At 47.3% G+C, this 23,221-nt stretch overlaps 1 protein-coding gene across 1 annotated transcript in view; it reads right to left on the bottom strand.

The window, feature by feature from the left end:
• The window catches only part of Wdfy4 (WDFY family member 4), a 226,542-nt gene that overhangs the window by 9,633 nt on the left and 193,688 nt on the right, over window positions 1–23,221 (bottom strand). Inside the window, exons 47-56 of the mRNA XM_057770469.1 lie at window positions 22,339–22,381; window positions 21,326–21,445; window positions 18,596–18,713; window positions 17,609–17,718; window positions 9,142–9,295; window positions 6,849–6,940; window positions 5,565–5,777; window positions 4,820–4,970; window positions 3,221–3,405; window positions 2,308–2,466 (exon numbers count right to left, since the gene is read on the bottom strand). Coding sequence (XP_057626452.1) covers window positions 2,308–2,466; window positions 3,221–3,405; window positions 4,820–4,970; window positions 5,565–5,777; window positions 6,849–6,940; window positions 9,142–9,295; window positions 17,609–17,718; window positions 18,596–18,713; window positions 21,326–21,445; window positions 22,339–22,381 — 1,345 coding nt within the window. The remainder of the gene's footprint in view (window positions 1–2,307; window positions 2,467–3,220; window positions 3,406–4,819; window positions 4,971–5,564; window positions 5,778–6,848; window positions 6,941–9,141; window positions 9,296–17,608; window positions 17,719–18,595; window positions 18,714–21,325; window positions 21,446–22,338; window positions 22,382–23,221) is intronic.

The following is a 23,221-nucleotide window of genomic DNA, read 5'->3' on the forward strand; positions in this document are numbered from 1 at the left end:
ATTGAGACAGAGCTGTTGGCAACACAGCCTAGGTGAATCTTGAACTCATGAACCTTCAGTCTAAACTGGGATTCTAGAGCTCGAATTATCAGCATGAGCCACTGGGTCTGCCTAAAGATATGGATCAAACACAGACTGACATGCTTGGCAGTGAACACCTTCACCTGCTGAATTATCTCGCTGGTGTAAAACGTTACTTTTTCCAACCTACGGATGTGAGTGCATGTCTTGTGGGTCTCGGGGGACTTGTTTTTAGCCTTCCGGCTTGGACCGTTTACTCTTGGCCTTCAGGCTTGCTTCATGGATGTCTGTGAAGACAGCTCTTTCCAGACTGCTTAAGAGGCCAAGTTCCTTCTGGGGACATTGCTCCTGGCTATGGTGAGGATTCCTAAGCATGCCAGAGGATACCCAGAAAGCCTGACATGCCTTGGAATCATCGAGGAACGGAGAGGTGGCACACAGAAAGGGTCTGGCCTGGCTCAACCACGCTGGAGCTCCAGCCCTGGCAGAGACAAACTGCTGACTCATTTTGGTCATCATTTCTCAAAGCTGACATCTTGCCTGGTCACAGCTATTAAACATTTTGTCACAGGTTCCCATTTGTCCTCAATGGAGCCTAATGTGACACCTGCCAGATGGTGGTGGCAAATCTCTGGACATGACTCACTGAAGAAGACTTAAGTTGCCTCAAGAGTGTGGAAATGGAGAAAGGAAGAAGCTTGATAAGAATTCTCCGATCTTCCAGAACAACCTGAGTCTGATAAGTAAGTTCTGACCACAAATGATATAACACTTCCAAAGGACACAGCCAAAGGGACCCTGACAAAACACTTGGGGCTTCAGAGAAAAGAGCTTGGAGCCCGAGTGGCAACGCAGGCTGCATTGTGGAATCAAGTTAGCCTGTGCTGGGCAGAGAGGGCCCATGTGCATGGCATGGTATGCCACTGCCGAGATAAGCGTGGTTTACTGTCACCCATCGGCCCAGAAACTGCAGCATCAGAAGGCACCCAGTACCCTGTCATCTGGGAAGGCAAGGAAATCAAGGCAGAGCCCACAGTTCTAAATGTGCACTTTTCTTTCCTTCTTTCTTTTTTGCAGAAGATATGTCAATTAAAAAAACCTTTGCTATATCATCTAAGTAGCAAAATATAAATACAACGCAATAAAATAAAACTTCTCAAAATAATTCTCCATAATGGTGGTTATGGTGAGGTGGCTAGTCTCAATAAACTCTTGATAGCACTGGAGAGCTATAGAGTAATTTTGAAAAACTTTGTGTCATTGCTCAGTAATTCTTCTCAAAATACATCACAAGGAAACAATTAGTCAGAAGCAAACAGCACATATATAACATGTTTTCTGCGGCACTGTTGAAAATGGTTAAAAGTTAGAAATAACCTAATTGTCTAGTTTTAGAAGAAATGGTTTATTAAGTCGTGGTATACTGACATAACAATTGAAATGTAATTTTATGAAAATGGAATAATCTGCAACAATTGAAATGCAAATTATACAGGCCATAGAAAAACAGAAACAATTTGATAAGCTGACAGAAAATGTAACAAAAATATTCATATAAGATTCAGAAAGGTATAAATATGCATATAGGGGTTGGTAGTATGCAACAATAAACAATTTTTATAGGGGAAGCAGAGAATTTATTTTTAAAGTGAATTTAAATTTGTCTTTAATGTTTCACATCCTTAAACAGTTTCTGAACTGTTTTGAATCCATTTCATAACGACCTCTAGGAATACAGGTCAAGGGCAGACCCTCTTTGATGAGGAGCTGGAGGTCTCTGCTCCCAGCCTGCTGTGGGTCTGCCTTTGCTTACGTCACTCCCCTTTGGAAAAAGTTCCATTTTTCTGGATCTAGACACTGGGAAGAGCCACTTAACTTCCTTGTAACTTTTTTGTTTTTAACCAAGGCTGTGGGGGTGGGGAGGGATAATGGTCGGTTCTCCTTTCCCAGGACTGTTAGAAGGTAAATCACAGGATGCTGTGAACAGGCTGTGTCGGCAGCCAGGGCAGAAGGCTAAAGCCTGGCCTGGCTCAGGAGACTCTGCTTCCCTGACCCTGGGCAGGAAGCAGCGGCTTGTGCCCCCAGCATCCTGCACTACAGTTGGGCCTCCGTGGAGGTCCCTGCTCTGTCTGCTCAGCAGATCTACCCACCGGCATTGAAACCATTCCCCAGTGACAACTGCGGACTGAACCTGCATCCCATGCACTAGAGAGAGGCAACACTTTTACCGGATTGTGGTTTGGCACCACAACTGCCAGAGACACCACACCAATGACGGGCACATACCTGCCGGAGGTTCAAGCCTCTTGGGCGACCTTTGACCAGGCTGAGCTCCCACACGCACACCACTGCGCTGGCCCCAGAGGTGACGATCATTGTAGGAGATGGGCATACAGCACACAGACAGATGCCCCAGGCAGCCAGGTTCTCAAACGTCATCAGGATCTGTGAGAGATGATGGGCCACGGATGCTGACATGGGGCCAGCAGACACAGAGAAACCAGGTCGGAGAAGTAGGGGGCGCACAAGTGAACGTAGGGGGGCCGGGGAATGGGGGCCATGCTCTAGGTTCTACCAGACCCAGGTGACTGAGTCTAGGCCATCCTAACGGGTCCCCACAGAGGAGCTCCTACTCCAGCCAGTGGGGAGAAGAGCAGGCATCTGAGCGGCTACTCAGATGCTGTAAAACCCTTGGAGTTGGGATGGGGGTGCAGCTCAGCCTGAGACAGTGGTAGAACCGGAAATAGAACTGGAGCAGGATAGTTTTGATGATTGCCACTGGCAGATGGTGGGGCCAGGTTAGAATGAGAAGGGCTAGAGACATGGGATATAGAGGATTCATGGTATATAATCGGGTGGGGTAGGAGGGGGTCTGAACAGGGAGGGCTCTGTGAAAAGGTCAGAGACAACTGGAAGACTTTAAGGATGGGATCTTTAAGGAGAGAGAGAGAGAGAGAGAGAGAGAGAGAGAGAGAGAGAGAGAGGTTTTGCAAGTTGCTAAATGTTCATTCTGAGCTGCTCTCACATGAGTGGTGGCTGTGGCAGCAGAAGCCCAGGAAGTCCCAGACTGAAAGCACATCTGGATGGGCCTTGTGTAGCCCTGTGACCAGAGTGGGCTGTGAAGGTGATGGTGTGCTTTACCAGCCTAAAGTCCCCCTGGAGAGAGTCAAGACCCCAGAGCCCTGCCCCTGTCACCCACCTTGTCAGAGCCATAGCTCCCCAGGCAGCAGCTGAAGTCATCAAAGCCCCAGCTGAAGGTCCTGTTCCAGAGAGGCGGCAGCAGCATCTTGTTCTTCTCCACCGCCAGGATAGTCTTCTCGGTAGGAACGATGTGGCCAATGGCCCCTTTGGGGGATTCTGATCCTAGAGAGAAAAGGTACATATCTGCTCCCCAGTGAGTACGGTGGAGTATGCAATGAGGAAAGCACTCACTTTCTCTGGGCCCAGGGAGACAATATTACAGAATAAAGAGCTTCATCCTGCACACGGCCTGGCCAGGAGCCACTCACCCAGGATCTTCTTCTCCCACTGGTAGCCCAGGTGCCCCTTCCTCAGCTCCTCTAACTGGGACTCACACGTTTTAGTGACTCTCAGACAGGGATACCAGAAGAAGCCCAGACAGTCTGTTGAGGCAGATGATCCAAAGCCACAGGGATCTACCTGTCTACCTACCCTTCCTGCACTATCTTGAAGGGACCTCTGGCATGTGGCCTAACTCCTACCATAGATCCACTAGTCAAACTCTGGAAGCCATTCCTGGCCCCATTTGGAACCCAGCTCAGCATTCAGCTTGCCGATGACCAGCTGATATCCCAAGCCTGTTATCCCAGGGAAGTCTGACCCTTCTTTCTGCAAAGTCTCTTTGGAGAAGCAAAAATAATGATCTCCTCTCAGAGTAAGCTTGCCAACCGGCCAGCACAGGTACTCATGCTATGGGAGGGGACTGTGTGCAATGCGTATTCAGTCACGGGACCTGCCTTCCATCATGGTGGCGGATGCCCCTCGCTTACCCTGTGCAAGTTCTTACGAGAAAAGCACCCTGTTCCAGAGCAGAGTTCACACAGCTGGAAAGCTGTGAGGCTGGGCTTCACAGGCACCTGCCCCAGGACACATGTCCTTCGCTATGAACTCTGTGCTTGCATGCATCTGGGGGCTTGAGAGCAACAGCGGTGCAGAGCCAGTCACTGTTTTTGTAGGGGTGTGTATGGAATGTGTTAGTACACGTGTACAAGAGAGAAGGGTGTGTGTGTGTGTGTGTGTGTGTGAGAGAGAGAGAGAGAGAGAGAGAGAGAGAGAGAGAACAGACAGACAGACAGACAGACAGACAGAGGGGCAGACGGGCAGGCAGGCAGACAGACATGTGGGTCTAACCTAGAAGTACTAGACTCCTCCAGCAGAGACCACCCTTCACTACCCATTGAATTTGGAGACAGTCATTACAAAATCCACTAAGTCCCAAGCCCATGCACGCCCTTGAGCTCCTAGAGCAGTATTTCTCGACCTATAGGTTATGATTCCTTTGGGTGGGGGCGTTGAACAACCCTTTCACAGGGGTCAAATATCAGATATCTTGCACATCAGATATTTACATCACAATTCATAACAGTAGCAAAATTACAGTTGTGAAGTAGTAATGAGATAGATAATTTTATGGTTGTGTATGTGTGTGGTGGGGGTCATCACAACACGAGGAACTGTATTAAAGGGTCACAGCATTAGGAAGGTTGAGAAGCACTGCCCTAGAGGAATTCAGTCCCTAAAGAGAGAAGCCTGAGACAATGCAAGGACAGGCGATCACCTTTGACTGTGACTTGAGACGGTTTCAGTGCTGGCAGGTTGTGGAGGAAGGACTGGGAGTGGCCCGGAAGGCCCGCTGGGGAGGAGACATCCTTTCCAGGCAGTGGTGGCTTCCCTGTGCTGTTTCTGGATGGGTGAGGTTTAGTGAAGATCTGGAGATACATACAAACACACCACATAGGTCGCTAGGAGGTGGATGCCTTAGAAGGGAGCCATGCACATCACAGTTGTACCCTTGCTCTGGCCACTCTCAGGGCTGGCCTTTCTCTAGCAGAACTGCTGTGTCAGCAGGGTCCTTGGATGTTACAAATGAAGGGCCTGGGGCTCAGAGAATGGCCACTGTTTTCTCCAAGTCACAGGACAAGTTCTGCTAGTTGTCAATTCTTTTCTCTCCCAAACTGCCTGGGCAAAAGCTGCCCTTGCTGAGGAGGGAGGTCCTTAGGAGATCCTTCTCAGCTACTTGACAATCTTAACTCATTAGGAAATTAATAATAATAATAATAATTTATGGTATCTATTAAATATGTAACAGAGGAACACAGCATTTGCCCCGTATTAATGATGTCATCTGACCTCTTCAGGTGGTAAGTGGGTGGAGCTCTGGTTCTGAAAACGGGATGAATCTCCTCTCGCCCCCACCACAACCTTCACTCCTAAAGGCATAGAACATCCTTGTCCTCTTTCCCAAGCTTGTGCTGTCCACGCTCTTGATAAAGAAGACGAGCGTCGTGGCCTGTCACACCTACCTGCTTGGGTACCTGTCCGAAGTTGCTGATGAACCCCAGGATGGTGCTCTTGATCAGGGGGTCACTGATGCTGGTGAGGTCTATTCGGTCACCATAGAAGTAGGGATGGAAAGTGTTCACTGCCTCTACAGCAGCCTGTCCCTGCTGCTTACATCCGAAAACCAGGTCTATCCAGTGGTGGAGGTTACCACTGACGAAGTCGCTCTCCAGAGCCTGAAATTGAAACCCGAAGAACAGCAAATCCTAACTAATGTTTTTATAAAATTCAGTTCTCTAAATTTAAAGGCACTGTGTGTATGGGTTGGTGTATATGTGTGCTCATAAGTGTGTATATGAATACTGAGGTTAGAGGTCAAATGCAGGTGCATTTCTGCAGGTGCTGTCCTTCCCCCACTTAAAACTTTTTTCTAATATATATATATATATTGGTTTTTTGAGACAGGCTTTCTCTGTAGCTTTGGAGCCTGTTCTGGAACTAGCTCTGTAGACCAGGCTGGCCTCAAACTCACAGAGATCCGCCTGTCTGTGCCTCCCAAGTGCAGGGATTAAAGGTGTGCGTCACCACTACCCAGATAATTTTATTATTATTTTTTAAGACAAGATCTTTCACAGGCCTGGAATTTGCAGAGCTGGCTAGACCCCAGAGAGCCCAAGGATCTCTGTGTTTCCACACCCCTAACACGGGGCTTACAAATGTGCACAACACCCAGTGTTTATTGTTATGGGTATGTTGTAGCATCTCATTCTGATTTGAATGAGTTTCTTTGATGACTAATGATGCCGAGCATGTTTTCATTTCCTTTGGCTAACCCAGAGGAAGTGGGACCCAAGACAGACGTCCCCACGTAGTCTCTGGCCTCCATCTTCATCAGTTTTTCTGGATGGCAGGCTCAATCATCTCCACTATTAGAAAGCCCTGTGGTAGGTGAGAGCTTTATGAGGTCTCCAAACCATCTCTGAGCAATACGGAGAACACAGCTCGGGTAAGTGGCACTACTGGGGTGGGGGTGGGGCTGGAGAGGACACTGACATGCCACCAGAGCAGCCTGAAAACATCAGACACGACACATGCTGGCACGATGCCCATCACAGCAACCTAGTACAATCACAGAGCAAGCCGGTGCTCTTCAACCATCCAAGGACACAAACTTCCCTGGTGTGCTCTCTTCCCTGGTTCCTCCAGACATCAAAGTCTCAAGGTTTGTCCCCACCAGTGAGATAGAAAACTACACGGAGCCTGCGGGGATGCCGAAGTGCACATGAGGATAGACTGGAGTGTCTCACCTGTCTGTGCAAGCTGATGAATTTCCTTGGGTCCCCATCAGCCCAGGGAGGGAGTTGCACGTCCCCCAGGGTTGTTCCATCCTGCATGCGCCCTGAGTGTGAAGGGAAACAGAAGACATAAGTGAGACCACACTAGGTTCAGAACCATGTTGTCTACAACAGCCAACTCCCTGCAGGTTGGAATATGAGCTGGATCCGACCAGATCACACTGCTTCCCGCCACTTCTATCCACAGAGCCAAAGTCTTCCTCAGCTTGGCCATACAGCTGGCATCCTTCATGAGGTTCTCCTGGCTTCCCAAACGACACTAGAGCTAGCTTTCCAAGTCGCACAGTCTTACTGCTACCACTATTGGTACATCTGCCTCACCACTAACAATGCCTTTCGCTGGGGGAATGAAACAGAGGAAGAAGACGCTGATGATGACCCAGGCATGCAAGTACCCAGGTCTCTATCGGGCACCACTCGAAGTTCTTGGCACACACCGTCTTCCTAAGTCTTCAACCACTTATAGTGGGTTTTTAGTGACAAATTCCAAGAGAGCAAGAAGGGCAGCCTCGCTTCCAGCCCATGTCTCCCCTTTCCACCAGCTGACAACTTTGAACAAAATGCTTGGCCTTCCTGGGACTCAGTTTCTCCATCTGTAAGGGTGAAGGTACTGACCAAGTCTTACAGGGCTGACACGAGGTGAGAAAAGCAAGCATACAGCACTCACAAAATAATACCAGCCATGACCAGCATTCAGCAACGCTCCTATGGTTTGATTGAGCCCTCTAGAGCACTTACGATGCAAGCTGAACAACATTCCCCTCTGGTCTGGGGCTTTCAGGCCATGCCCACCCTCATTTTCTCATCACCCACACTCGACTCCAGGATCTCCCTGGGGAACAGAATAACACAGGTGCCCCCAATTCATTCTCACATCATGGCCCTGATAATTTCACGTCTTTATTTGTTTATAATGTAAATCCCGTCCCCTCACCTGGAACATGTCTTTAGGATAAACCACATCTGTCTGAGGTGCCTGTGCACAGTAGATACTATATGGTCGCGTGTTCTCCTAATGACACCTGGCTGTCTCTGACCCTGTTGTTTCTCCATCTAAGCCTGTCACATCTTCCTTCGAGGACACAGCTGTAATCCAAAGGCAGAGGTGAACTCTGCAAGGTTCTGCTAGGCATCTGAGAACCAAAACACTGCCAGGCTCACCAAGGACCCAGGTCAGGCTTGCTGGCTGGACCAGAACTGAAGAGACTTGAGGTGCTCCATGGCACTGTGGCTTCATGCCCAGGGCTGGAAACCACATGAGATCTCACTTGGCCTGAATCCAGGCCCGAACCCTTGCTTGAAGGAAAAGGGAGAGGCTAAGGGTGGGTGGGCCTGAAGGATATCGATACCCACCTCCAGGTATTGTCTGCAGCACCCATGGCCTGAAGGATATCGATATCCACCTCCAGGTTGTCTGCAGCAGCCATGGCCTGAAGGATATCGATATCCACCTCCAGGTTGTCTGCAGCAGCCATGGCCTCTCTTGATCTGGCTAGAGAGCTTGCTTACTGTCTGCTCCAGCTCTGATCATTTATCCTCTCATAATATGGTTCCTTGCACCTTCCTCTCACACACACGGGAGAGACCCCTGGCACATGTGCAGTCTCCAGGGCCTCCCTGGGCCCCTGAGTCTCTGTCACTGTCTGTGCTGTCTCTGAAGCAGGAAGAAGGCCTGACACAGCCTAGGCTACGGGACAGAGAATGTGCCACACGGCAGTCAGCCACAGTGGAAATGGGGCTAGTGAACCTCAAATAAGAACATGAGGCCGGCGGTGGTGGCGCACACCTTTAATCCTAGCACTTAGGAGGCAAAGGCAGATGGAGCTCTGTGAGTTCAAGGTCAGCCTGGTCTACAGAGCTAGGTCCAGGACAGTTAGGGCTTTTACATAGAGAAACCCTGTCTTGAAAAAGCAAAGGGGGGGGGGGAGAATGTGGGTAGGCAGTGCTAGACCTGAGTTGTCAGCAAGGGTTCTGGATTCCTGGCTACTATCTTACTACGGACATCATCTCTTGGCATCCTCAGAAAAAAGGCAACTGCCCAAGATAGGTACTGGGTGCTGAAACCTGGGACTCAGCACCCTTCCTGGGAAGACACTTATCCAGCAGAGACTTTACCCCCCACACCTCAGTGCACCAGCCCTGACTAGGGGCCTAGTGTGGTTTCCATCAAAGACACTGATGAAATCAGTGTTTTCCTGGAGACTCCCTGGCCTCCCCCAGCAGGCTCTCCCACACCTCTGCTCACCAAACTCCACTGCATTACAGTTGGTTAGAAACTCGGGCAGGTAGAAGAATTCAGGGGTCAATTCCCTGACGTCGCTCATGTTCTCCTTGGAGGCAGATTCCCACGTGCTCTTCACACTGTGGAACATTCTATCAGCCACATCAAAGCTTCCGCCCTGTGGGAGGAAGGGAGACGCCATCAGCCACATGTATGTCTCCCTCTATCCACTAGGCCTCCGAGGAAAGAGCCCTGAAGTCAGGAATGAATTGGCATCTCCATTCTATAGACCAGAAAACTGGTACCCAAAGTGCACTGATTTCCCCAAGGCTACCAAAGCAGTGGATGCCAGAGCTGGAGCCAAGCCCATGGGTACAGCTATAAAAGGTATGTTTTACTCTGCCAGTCCCCAAGGAAATCGCTGGAACCAGCACAAACTTGGCCTACTATGTGGACGCGGAAGGTTGAAGAGGACTCAGCTCTTTCTGAGAGAAGAGGATCTGTACAGATCTAAGGCATGTCACCTCTGGGCAACCTGGTAGCCAAACACTGGGTGGTCCATTTTCTGAGCCAGAGGTATTGATCCATTGTGAGCCATACATCATTTTCTGCACAAAGACAGAAACACTAAGATATCCGGGTCCCCATGAGGTCTCGACCATAACACACAGCTTCAAGATGTGCCCCCACCCAGGTCACTTTGCTTTGCGTTAAAATTAAGAGATGATGTCCACCATCAAATCAAAATGGAAATAGAAATGAAGTGTTGGAAATCTAAATAAATCTTCACCTAACGAGTTGCTCATTGAAATGTATTAAGAGCTTTGTATATTTAATCTGCAGTCTGAACCTCACATCGTGGGAGATTGATGTCTTCTCCTGGTCCCATTTTTTCCTTTTGCAGCTTTTATAAGTGCTGATGGTAATCTCCTGAGAAACAATATGATTTGGTAATAAAAAGATTACCTGTATTAAATAAAAATAATATATACATAGGAAATATTGTTAGTGCTACAAATCTGGTTAAAGATATTACCACAAAGAAAAATGTTATTTTTTCACAGCTGTCTAATGCAGTTTAGCAAAAGTAATATCTTTAAAACTTAAGCCTGTATTATTTATAAAGGAAGCAATAACTGATTTTCCTATTTCCTATATTAATAAATGTATTTGCATACATTTGTTTCAAAATTAATGGCTTTTCTCACTTCTGCAATACAAAAGAAAACACCAAATTCCCTAGAAGAAAAAGTGGAGTTGCTTTGTTGCTTGCATTGTGAGTGTGCGGGTTGACATAAACTCCAGTGCCCGCTGGCAGTCATTCTCAGACAGAACTTGGTTCTTAGGCAAGCAGGCAGAGATGACAAGAGAGAGGGCAAGACTGAGGAGCAGTGAGCTATGCGGTTCAGCCTTGCAGAGTGACCCACAGGAAGAAAATCCGCCAAGTGGAGTAAGCAACAGCAAAATGTAGTCTGGGAATGGGGAGGAAGAAAGTGATGGGCAAGAGCTTCCCAGCTGAGATTGTCCCCCTTGTCCATCCTGCAGCTGCCCTTGCCTGTCATGAATAATGTGTATGCAAATGACCAGTGACGATCATATGTGAGGATCAGTAACATAACTGCTCAACGGCAGATGATGTCCTGCGTGCTGCTCAAAGCTGGAAAGCCGTGGAGCCAAGTTAAGGCCGCAGAGCTCAGAGAGAAAAGGTTCACACACATGATATCACACACATGGAAAATCACCGGCAATGTATTTTGAATATAGTAGGGATCAGAAGATTATCTGCGGTATCTTGTTTATCTATAATATTAAGAAGCACTCAGCAATACTGAAAGATACAAATCAAAATTATGAGTGAAGTAGTGGAGAGGCGAGGCTGTGACAAGGGGAGTTTCTGAACATCAAATTAAAACCAAGGAAATGTTGGTCCTTGCGCAAGCACATAGGTTGTAAATGACTTGCCCCATAATGCATATTGGTGAAAGCATGCATGCAAAATGCTCCGTTTGCATGAGCCTTAGGTTGCTGTCATCCCTGGGTAAACTTTTTAGTCATGGCGTTCTTAAACCCCTCTCTAGCCTGGGCAGGAAGAGAATGTCAGAGGGCAAATATTCAATTTTTAGCCCATACTCAGAAGAAACTCAGACCTTACATGTGTTCAAGGACATGTGACTACACATACATTCTTTTCTATTAATATATGTTATTTTTCATTATGTATATATGCACAAATGATATACACACACACACATGTACATACATGTGCATAGTGTTCATGCCCACAGAGTCAGAGGCAATAGATTCTACTAGAGCTAGCAGTTGTGAACTGTGAGCATGGGTGCTCAGACACAAACTCAGGGCCCTTGCAAGAGCAGTACCCACTTGTAACCATGGAGCCATCTCTTCAGCCCCTAGATATCCTTATGGTATATACTGAAACCCTTCCAACAGGGACCAATACAGACCGGCCCACTAACATCTAGCTAAAAAACTGAATTGGTTCTGGGAGCGGATTGATGACCTATTAGCACTGTGTAGGCATTTTTTCTTAATAGTTGAGAAGTATCATGTAAGCAGTGCACTTGCTTACTTGGGTCAGCTGATTTCAACGACCATCTGTCCATCAGGCAGTGTGCCATGGTAGAGAATGCTGTGCTCTGGAATTAAGCTGACTTAGGTAAGAATGTCCGTGCTTACTTGGAGGGTGAATAGGAGTTTTTAAAATCGCTTTAATCACCTATCCCCTCCTCAGTGAAGCTTGAGTGATTGTTTTGGCTGTGAAATCAATAATGTATATGCCCCAGCAAGTATATATATGAGAAGGCAAGATATACCACCTCCAGGTGGTAAGCTTGGTATAAAGAAAGCATTATCAAAGGAATGAGTCCTGTATCTTTTTTAAAATTTGTATTGAATTACCTATATGGGTTTTTGAACACACATATATGTCTGTGCACCGTGTTCTTACATTGCTCACAGAGACCAGAGCAGGCATGGATCCCTGGAGTGAAGTTACAAAAGGTATAAACCACCTCATGGGTGCTAGGAATCAAACTTGGGTCCTCTGAAAGCGCAGCCAGTGTTCTTAACCACTAAGTCATCTCTCCAGTCCTAGTCCTATATCTTTTATTCTGTATAGTTCAGGGACTGTGATGGGATCCCAGTCTTAAGATTCAATCTCAGAGTAGATAAGGAAAAAAACCTGGGGCTCTCCAAAGGAATAAAGAGAAATGGAGTGAAAAGTATTGGAAACAAAACGTCGAGTCTTGGGGGACAGGTGTCTCCAGTGCCTGGGATGGAGTCAGGAGGGTAGAAAAGGCTAAGACACCTTAGGATGGGGACAGGAAGTAAGAGGGGCATTTCTAGGGCAGGTCATAGTACCAAGTAAAGAGGAAAGAGTGGGAAGGTAAGAGGAAACTAGCTGGACATCCCATGAGCCTCTGCAAACAGCCTATCTCGACATCCTACTCCAAAATATAATGCTATGGGTGACATTTGGGAAGTCCAGGCACTAGTCAGTGCTGCTCTCAACAGGGACTGGTCTGAGCTAGAGCAGCCGCTGCTCTCCTTCCTGTAGGATGAGACCTTTCTCTTAAGCAAGTACCCCAAAGCATGTTGACATCCATGCTTCTTACTGTGAGTCAAGCCAAGCTTCCATCCTCATCAGTCAGGGGTTGAAAAAGATAGGGAGACTGCAGCTCAAATATTCAACTATCAAGGAGAAAGTCTAGGGCCAGTTTATCTGGGCTCATCAACTCTGCCAGTGCCTTTTCCAGTACCCCTAGATAAAGTCATATATCAAAATTATTCCAGCCGGGTGGTGGTGGCGCACACCTTTAATCCCAGCACTCGGGAGGCAGAGGCAGGCAGATCTCTGTGAGTTTGAGGCCAGCCTGGTCTACAAGAGCTAGTTCCAGGACAGGCTCCAAAACCACAGAGAAACCCTATCTCGAAAAACCAAAAAAAAAAAAAAAAAAAAAAATGATTCCATACTAGAGACCCTGAAATTCTTGTAGGTCATAGTTTAGGACCATGAAAACCCCATGTTTTCAAGTTCTGATGATACGTTTAAAGTGTGACTGGAGGTTTTCTGGTTCAGCCCTATCCTTACTATGCACAAAGTATTTGGTACCAAGGGCAAGGTACTTGGTTGGGGGCCGGAGCCTAACCTGGAAGCTGTGATGACATCAGGTAGGAGGCACAGAGGCAGTGCTCACTGACACAGGCTCTCTGTCTTCCTCATGTTACTGTGACCCTGGTACCTACCTGAAGCTGGGAGGTCACAGCACAGGCTGAGCCTACTCCAAGATTCTCAGTTCCCTGCAGTCAGCAATGCCTAGCACTAAGTTCTGCCATCCTGCCCTCCCGCCATCACGCCTCAGGTGGTTTGGGAAACCCTTCCCCGCTGCTGGTAACAGCTGACTTCACGGGGGTGGGACTTAATTAGCACAGTGTTTTATTTCCATTTCTTATTAAATACAGCAGCTGCCGCCACACTGTGTCCTTGCTGGGAACAGGCTGCCTTGCTGGGCAACACTCAGGCGAGATCTCATCTTAAGCCTGAGAATATACAGCACTTTTGCTAGGATAGAAACACAGGCCAGGGCTAAGGTCTCACAGCAGGGGTGTAGCCTCACAATGACTTGGCTATCAGGAAGCTCATAGATCCCAGATAGGCGTAGACTAGGCTCATGAGAACTATAGAATACTGGGATTGTCATTAATATGGGGTAGCAGCTACTTGCCCTGAACACAGTGGTCCATCCCTCCCAGAGAAGGAGTGAACCATAGAACACGTGACCATGACAAGTCTGGTCACAGTCTACATACATCCCACCTCCCACCTGCTCAGACCACACACAACACACACATCTACAGTTGGAAGACCGTATCTGAGGGATGGAGCCACACTTAAAGTAGAAACCATAGACAGGAAATATTTTAATAGATCATGTCTCTCTCTAGTGTATGGGCTTTTTCTTCTCACGGTTCACTGAACCATATAGTATTACAACAGCTTATAGGACATTTGCACTGTAGGGACATTGTAAATAATCTAGAGGTAAAGGATATGGGAGGATGTAGAGGTTCTATGCAAATACGATGCCCTTTTATCTAAACCACCTGAGCATCCTCTGATTACAGTATGGGAGAGGGGGCCTGGAACCAACCTCATGGGTGAGCAATTATTCAATATCTTCTAGACTATAAAAATCTATCGTTGTATTGACAACTTTGAGTAGAAAGAGAAAAGCATCAATACTGAAGAGCATCAATTCTAAAAATGGCCTAAATGTAGGAGCATTTAACCACAGGGGCGTAAGGAGCCTCTTACAGAGTCAGGACACAGGTCACTGAAGTCCTGAAACTGTGGAAATCCTGGTGCTGTCCACACTCTGGGCCAGCACATGCTAAGTCAGTAGAGCCCACAGTGTCCCGTGTCAGCCTGCCAGCAGCTCAGCAGGCCACACCAGGTGTGTCGCACAAGCACACAGTGTATGGCAGACAATGTGCTCCGTGGCACACTACTCTGGCACTTCATACCACCGAGCTCTATGTTTAAACATAGCTACAGGGTAGATACCACGTGATGGACACTTTGCCACATAGGAAAGCTTAAACTTTTTAGTGGTGATTGTAAGGTACTTGGCATCATCTGGAAGTGTGTTCCAGACTAGTGCTGTTATGAAATGAACTTCCAATAAGCCGTATCTTACCCTCCGTCTTTATCTCATGAATAAGGAAACCAAATCCAGAGAAATGCAATGGTCTGTTCCACATCAGAGGGCAGAGCCAGGACACAGGGCCCTGAGGCCCCAGTGACTCACTCACATTAGCTGGTGAATGGCATTCTGCTCAGCTCAGAATGGAGAGCATGCTGACCCTCAAAGCTCAGAGCCCCAGCGTCCAGCAAATACAGAAGGCCTCTCTGCAGGCATGCTGAAACCTCCCACTCTCAACCCTCCAACTCATCCACAGCCAACTTAGAAGTCAGATCCTCTGGTGGGTGAGACCACAAGGAAGGAGACAGTGTCACCATGTAGGAGGGCAGGCAAAAGTCTCCTGAGAAGAGACAGGCCTGCCCCTAGGAGCAGACGAGATGAAACCAAGATGCCAGAACATTCCTTCTGAGATCTGGTGAGGCCCAGGGAGGATTCTCTCACAGATGTTACTCATCCACTGAAGAACTAAAACTGTTCTTGTTTTGTTCTAGGATAAGACAAAAGATGCCTAGTTCTTCAGGGCAGTGATGACCAACTGGAAATTCACTGGTCCAGAGCAAAGGGTTTACACAGGGAGCCCACATGATTACAATTTGGATGGACCAATCTATCAAAAGACAAACTTGAGCCAGAAAAAACTAAGAGTCACACTTGAGATTCCCAGCGCGGTCACACTAATAATTGCTCAGCTGCCTCCTAAATACATAAAAAGTTGGCTCTGGTCATCTCACCCTGGGCTAGACCATCCCAAATAGTTGGAACTAACTAGTTATTATTGAAGCAAACTGGCTGCAGAGAGCTCACACTAATGATTAGCATCATTACCCAGATATTCTTGTGGGCTTCGCAGAACCTGTTTAATCTGGCTCAGTCTGCTCTGGGATGCTTTATTGTAGTCTAGGCTGCTTTAAAGTAGTTTAAGCCAGAGGAGACCAGCTTGGACAAGTTCAGTTCTGCTCAGATCAGATCTGTTGGTCACAGAGGGAAGAGGGGAAGTAGTCATGGCTGACCACCAGAAGTGCCAGGGGCTGGCGTAAGGCTTCAACGCAAGCACTAGCAGCTTTCCTTATGTTTTTTCATTTGCTCTTCTGAATGATCCAGTGATCTGTGCAAAACAAACCCTCATTTCCAGAGGTAACATATCACGTGGGTTGTCTGTATCTATTAAGTGGAAGGTTTGTAAGTCTCATAGCACAGCCTGTCTCCATTCCACTCCATCTCTTCCCTGTGGGGAAAGGCCCTTAGAAACAAGTCGAGCTGGGACCTCTGCCTTTACTGTATCTGGCGTGAAGGCCAAAGGGAAGCTGTGAAAGCATCTTGAACATTTGACGGCTTCGGCTCCCTGGCTGGGAAGCAGCAGCAGAATCCATCATTATCATCAACAGCAGTGATCATCATTTCTTGTGGATTAATGAGCAACATCTGGAAGAAGTTCCTGGCTTGGGGTAGAGCTCTGGGACCATTCATTCTCCAAACTAAACTTACTTAAGATGCTTGTTGCCTGAGAAAGGCCCAGGGGGGGCACACTTATTATTTCTGAGTGGATTTCCAGAGATACGGGGGTTATACAAAGTCTAGACAAGCCACACAGTCAGGGAAAGGGGGATGAGTGCCAAGAAACAAATGATGCGAGGGTTCACTCCTTACTGGAGAAGATGCCTGGCCTTGCCTTTCCATTCTTTCCCAGGGATTAGGTGCATGTCAGTGCCAGCTAAGGGTGACTCTTGTCTTTCAGGGTCATCTATTTTGAGTGATCCAAACTCACAGTTTCTGGGACACTAAAACTTCTCTGAGATAAGGCTCACGAGTTAAAGTGAGGTTATGTGTGCTCAGTGGGCCCCTTGATCATGAGGCCCATGGCTTTCTCTCACAGGACTATTGCAAGGTGGTGAACATGTCAGCCACGAGCTCGGTCTTGTAGTGCATTCTCCCTGTAGTGAGCTCAGCCGGCTGGCTCAGGCTGGGCTACCTGGCAGCTTTCCACATTTCCACAGCTCTGCCTCTGGATGGGATCCTTGGGTTCAGGATTTCAGGGGAGGGTTTCATGGTAAGGGAGACAAAGCATCTCAGCACTGTCCCAGTGTTGCCCAAGAGTGACTCTGACTTTGAAATTTTGCAACCAGGATCCCAGCACTGGCTCATCTCCAGCTCCTCCAGGATGGCCAGATGAAACAACACAGGTGACCCAGATAACTTAACTCTCGGAGAAGCAGCAGATAACTTTGCAGTGTGTCCTTGCTTAAGTGGAAGTCGCTGACTATCCAGAAGCAGACTTGGTTAGGTATCTGCTTCTCATTTGTGAAACCTGCCAATCCTAGGCTGGCAAGGTAGCGGCTTGTTAGCTTATGGATGGGTTCTGAGTTAGCTGTTTTTTGTTGTTTGCTTGTTTGTTTTTAGTTTAAATAATTGATTTGTTCCATGGAGCCTTTCATTTGCATTTTGATTCTCATTGTCCCTTTTCTTTATTGATCTTTGATGGTGACATTTTTAGTCTTAACAATTTTTACTTTTCTTTTTCACTCTATCTTATTTGTATTAAATTTTCACATTTTTTTCATAAGAAATTTTCTTATTCCCTGCTCTTTGGGGTATTTTTTTTTTAACAAATTAGTCAGATGTGCAAGTATTTAGAATAAAAAGCAGTCTTCCTACAAGTATAGGCGCCAAGTTAAGGTTTGGGTTTTCGGAGAGGAGGCACCCTCCTTAGCCAAACCTGAGACTCTGTGTATACATGCCCTTGCATTCAGGAAGAAACGACAGTAGCTTACCTGTAAGGAGCAGAAGGCCTGCGTGAAGGGTGGCATCCGGACCAAGTAAGAAGCAACGATGATGGCTGAGGAGTAGTGGGTGTAGTAATGGCACTGGACGGTCATGTCGCCTACAACAAAAGGACACGCTTGAGGGTGGCTGCCCGCCAGAAAGCAGAAGACAGGCTTCCCTGTGCTTGAGAAGAGCATTTTAAGGTGCATTTATTGAAATTCAGGCGAGTAGACGTAAGGAAAAGCATCAAGGCACTAATGGCTCGAATGGCATACGAATATGGCAAGGATTGTAAAGGTGATGTATGGATTGCAAAGTTTGAGGACTGAGCTCTAGGGCCAGTCAACAGTGGACTCTATCATTGAGAGGTGATTAGGTTGCTTAAACTCAGAGTTTCTTTTCTCTGCGCTTTGGGAAGAACTGTGCCAGACAGAAACACTAGAGGAGTGCAGTGTCCCTCTAGCTTCCCTACCACCAGATGTGAAGTTGCCAGCTCTCAGCATATTTTTCCCATCCAGGATGGCCATAAAAATCACCCAGGCTATGCCTTACTACACACTTAAAAAAAAAAAGAGAGAGAGAGATTTCTTTTTATTTTATGCTTATGGATGTTTCGCTTTCATGGAAGTGAATCACATACATGCACTGCCCACAGGGGCCAGGAGAGGGCATTGGATCCCCTGGAGCTGGAGTTAAAGATGACTTTAAGTAGCCTTGTGGGTGCTGGGAACCAAACTGGAATTCTCTGCAAGAACAGGAAGCGCTCTTAACTGGTGAGCCATGTCTCCAGTCCCCTTAGCTAACAAGGTCTTAGCTAACAATGCTAACGGCTGGATTCAAAAATTCTTTATAAACGTAATCACTGGTGGACTGTGCGACCAACCAAGTTATTGATCTTTTCAAGAAGTTGAGAACAGCACTGCACACACTTATGTATAACTGTGTACACACACACACACACACACTCAGCCAAAATTAAGAAGGTATGTACCCACCTTCAATCTTTTCAACTTCTTTAAACCTCTGGGTAAATTTCAACTTCCTTTCCTTGGTCTGAGCCCCCATTGGCTTCGAAAGATCCCGGAAAGTCTTGGGATTTGTCAAGTTCAACATCTAGAAGGCAGAAGTGAAGCTGAGTTAACTCCCCCAGTCCCCTGGTGCCCCAGGAGCCACGCTCTTTAGTTTTATGGCTCCCTTTATTGGTTTATTGTCATTTGGTCTGAACCCCTGTGGTGATTAGCTAGCTACCTGGAGTTTTATGGCCCTGAAGCCAGTGATCCACAAAGACTTAATAGGGCAGAGATGGGAAGTGAGAGGAGGGAAGATGGGTTCAAGCCGAGCCTGTTCCTAGATGACCCAAATCAGAATGTGACCAGGCTCTGAAAGAGACATTCAAAAGAATTCTCATTGCCTGTAAGACTTTTAACTGTTGCCATTACTAAATAGTTTGCTGCAATAGTTCAGGGGCCTGCTTCGAGTCAAATTGATTTTATTGGAAGCTAGAGGTCATGGGACTGGTGGGGGAGGAGGGAGATGAGAGGAACATGTTCATTTTTTTTTTTTTGAGGTCCATTATCTTTTGGGCAATTAAAGCATGTAATGCTGGCCCTGCTCCTTGTAGAACCCAGCCATGACAAGCTCAATAGAGGCCCGATTCTCAGTAGTTTACCCTTAGACAATACCTGGTTCCAAGAAAGATCACAAACTGAGACTACCCAGGCACCACCTAGGAACAGACCATCCAAAGGAAATTCCTAATGTTCCAACCATTGTAGACAGGATCACCTGCCAGCACACTGCCATCGCTTTTCACCAGGACACCCCCTAGACATATGCCAGCCAATCAGGGGTCATGAATCTTAGAAATCCCTCACCCCTACCTTTGCTATTATAAAAACCCAACCCCAATTGAGTTTGGGGCTCTCCTACCATTCCAATACGCTGGACACACGGAGAGTCCGAGTTTGCAAACTTGTGTAAGAATAAAGGCTCTTTGCTTTTACACACAGGACTTGGTTTCCTAGTCAGTTTTGGCGGACTCTGTGATCTGGGCGTAACACTCCTGACCTTGAGAATCACCTCAGTGGGAATGGGAAGGACTTCAGTGTCTTCAGAGACTTGCTCTGTGTGTTGGGGGGGCAGTGGGGACACTAAGTATCCCTGGACTTAGACATTCACAAATCTCTTTTCACAGTCCCTTGATCGAGGGACAGTGCTATCACAACTGCAAAAGCAGGCAGAAAGCAGTCCCAGACAAAAGGGAAGCAGCCCCCCGCTCAGTTTCCAGGCAGTGGTTCACAGCTGCCAGAGCTCCAATTTTCCCCAAGTTCCCAGATGTTCAGGAGAAATCCTCCAAGTGCATGTGTGAATGTGTGTGAGTGTGTATCTGAGTGTATGCGTGAATGTGGGCATCTGTGGGTATATGAGTGTATATGTGGATGTGTGTGCCAGTGTGTGTATGTGTGTGTTGCATGTATGTGGTTGTAGGCTTGCAAGTGTCCAGGTGCCCATGCCCTCATGTGTGAAGGTGGAGGGTAGAAGAAGCTCTTCATTGAACCAGAGGCTCACGGCTCTGGCAAAGCTGGCTAGCTAACATCTATGGGATTATAGGACACCCAGCCATGCCCAGCTTTGTACATGGGTGCTAAGGTTCAAACTCAGACACCCATACTTGTGCAGAAAGTGCTCTAATCCACTGAGCTATCTCCATGGCCCCCTAAATTTCCCAATTTTTAAACACAGGAAAATAACCATAATTTTAAGCCCCAGGTATGTATTAAACAGTGAATGTTTACAAACACTGCTTTGCAAGCATGGTTTGATTCTTGAATTTTGAAGGTTCCTATTTGTAAGGCCTTCGCTTTCAGGTGAACCATTAGTGTGAGAAAAAACAAGGAGTGGCCCAGTGAGAAGACGTTGCTGCATTCAGTGTCTGAAGTGGAGATGGGAAGCCACGAGACAGGAAGACTTCCATCCTCCAAACCTGAGACTCTTCCACATAAGCATCCATAGGTAGAATTGGTCAGGGCAGGTCAGGCTGCTCTGACCCCATGACTCACGAACTTTTGTTTTTCACACACACTCAATACATCCCCTGATAAACAGAGTATCAGGGCCCAGACCTACTTCACCACCAGGTTGTACACACACACACACACCACTCAAATATTGCTGTGAGGGTTTTCTCCCTCCTGACTCCTACATGCTGAGATCTAGGAATGGAGGCCAAGAGAGATGAGTGGTCTGATCTTGCCATAAGCCTCCCTGGCCATGTCATGTCTTTATTCAGGCACTGGGGTGGAGCTCAGATTCCACAGTCTTACTAGGCAGAATGGGTTACTGTCTTTTCCTTTTCATCTCTCTGCCTCAGACCCCATTTCCCTCTCTCTGTACCCATTGATTCTAGGAAGGAAGCCCACAAAGAGGTTCTCTGTGAATGCAGCATCTTCAGTGCTGACTCAGCAGAGAGGCTACAGTTTCCTTCAGAGGTGACGGGAAGCACTCTGAGTCTCACGCCACCCATGTGTTGATTAACATAATCCCAGTCGTGGTGATAATCTCTCACTGGATCTGCAGCAGGAACCCAGGTAAAGATTGCCATGGCTTCAGAAGAGCCTAGCAGCCTTGAGTCCCAGGGAACTGAAGTTAACGGTAAGGATCTGTGTGCTCATGATAGGGACAGGAAATCCCCGAAGCCTTGACGCCTATCCTGGAGAATACTTTACCTCTGAGGTGTAGTCAGCAAGGACCCAGGGAAACACAGGATACTGCATGTAGTCGTTGTAGGTCCTTCCAGCCAGGGTGTTGAGGTACATGAGGTATTCAAAATTGCTGAGCTCCCTTTTCTGTCAGAAGAGACAAAAGGGGACAAGTCTAACACATCTGATAACCATCTGAGGCTATACGGACCTAACCCTGAGCCCCCAACAGGAAGCCTGGACTGCAGGAGAACAAGCAGGTGGCACCTAAGCTCTCTGTCCAAGTCTTATACAGAGCCGGCACCATGGCAGGCTAGCACCCACTGATCTGAGTGTGAAAGGAAGTGAGCATATTTAGGAAGCTATACTAGCCAAATAAGTAGACCAGCAATTCAAAGCAAAGGGTATGGCTTTCTTTGGAACACTCAAATGCTGACTGAATGCCAGCACACATGCTGGCGGTGAACTCGTTGCTGGCCCTCTCACTGTTAGAAAAATGAGCTAAAAGATGATAGCTACAAAGAAAGGAGTCCTCACTGGTCTGCCTCTGATGCTCTGGGAAGGGCTTTCCCTGTTTGTCTTTATCAGGGTAACACACAGGGCTCTCCGGCTTAAGCTGAATGTGCACAGACAGAGGTACAGGCTCCATGTGGAAAGTTGTGCAGGACTGACCCCTTTGGGGTCTCTTCTGCACTGAGAGCTCCAGACTGTGACTCATTTGTGTTGGAGCCATGCATGTCTCCTAAGAAGTGACTTGCATGGCACCCCCCTCTCCCCAGCGTGTGCATGTGTGCACATCCTCAAGGAAGGGAGGATGGATACACATAGAGGCATCTATACATCCTCCGCTTCCTACTCCAGTGCTCAAAGACTAATCTTCCATCCCTGAGGTCTTGTCAGAGAAAGAGCTGGAATTTAGCACACTTAAAACACAAACTTTCTCCTGAAGTACATGGCACAGCTCCTCTTAACAGATCTGGGTCCTTTCTGCTTATGCAGGCTGTCCCCCCACCAGCACTACCACTGGGGAATGGCTATACCTGCCACTTCTGCAGCATGGTCCTGTCGAAGCCCGGGTGTCTCCTGTGGTACAGAAAAACATAGTGTGACCAAATGTTCTAAGACATGACCTTGAATATGGGAGATAAGGCTTCCTGGAGATTTGGGAGGCCAGGGGATTCTGGAAATCCCCAGACTTTCACAAACATGTGACAGCTGTCAGAGGCCAGCCCAGATCAATCATTTTCTGGGCTCATCTTGCGTACCCTCCCTACTGAGGTTAGTTTTTCACAGCCACCACCACTATACACAGTACACACATTCTATCACATACTGTTATCAAGTGTAACCCAACATGTCTCCAGACCTCATTCACTGTCCCTCCTGGTTCTCATGGCTTCATATGAGTTAGTCTCCCTGACGCCACACATTTTCTTGGATGCCAAATATAAATATGAATGTTACTCAGGAAAAAAAAATGTGAACATCATAAGGGAAACTATACAACATAGGTCTTCAAGCTACTGCTTGAACCTAACAAGCTTAATTAATAATTTCTAGTTGTGTTGGCACAGAGAGCGGTTTCCCATGCTTATGTCCATATGCTTGTGTATTTTGTGTTTAATTGATCAGACATGGACTCAGGTCACATGCACAAGTTCCCCACCTCACGTGTTCAACGAGGCTCCTAGAGACGCACTCACGTTGCCCTGGGTTTGTGTCACAGCCTCAGGACTGTGCCACACGGGTGGGTTTCCAGCCGCAGCACTACTAGGTAAGGAATATTTTGAGCTTCATTACACCTTGTCAAACCCTTCTCTTACACTTCTCTGCAACTAAGACATACAGAGCCAAGGAAGGTGAGAACAGTGGTTGGCCCAGCTCGAAGAGTGAATTGAAAAGTGCATCAAAACACAATGTTGG

The sequence above is a fragment of the Chionomys nivalis genome, chromosome 5 (assembly GCF_950005125.1).
Source record: "Chionomys nivalis chromosome 5, mChiNiv1.1, whole genome shotgun sequence".
NCBI classification, from domain to species: domain Eukaryota; kingdom Metazoa; phylum Chordata; class Mammalia; order Rodentia; family Cricetidae; genus Chionomys; species Chionomys nivalis.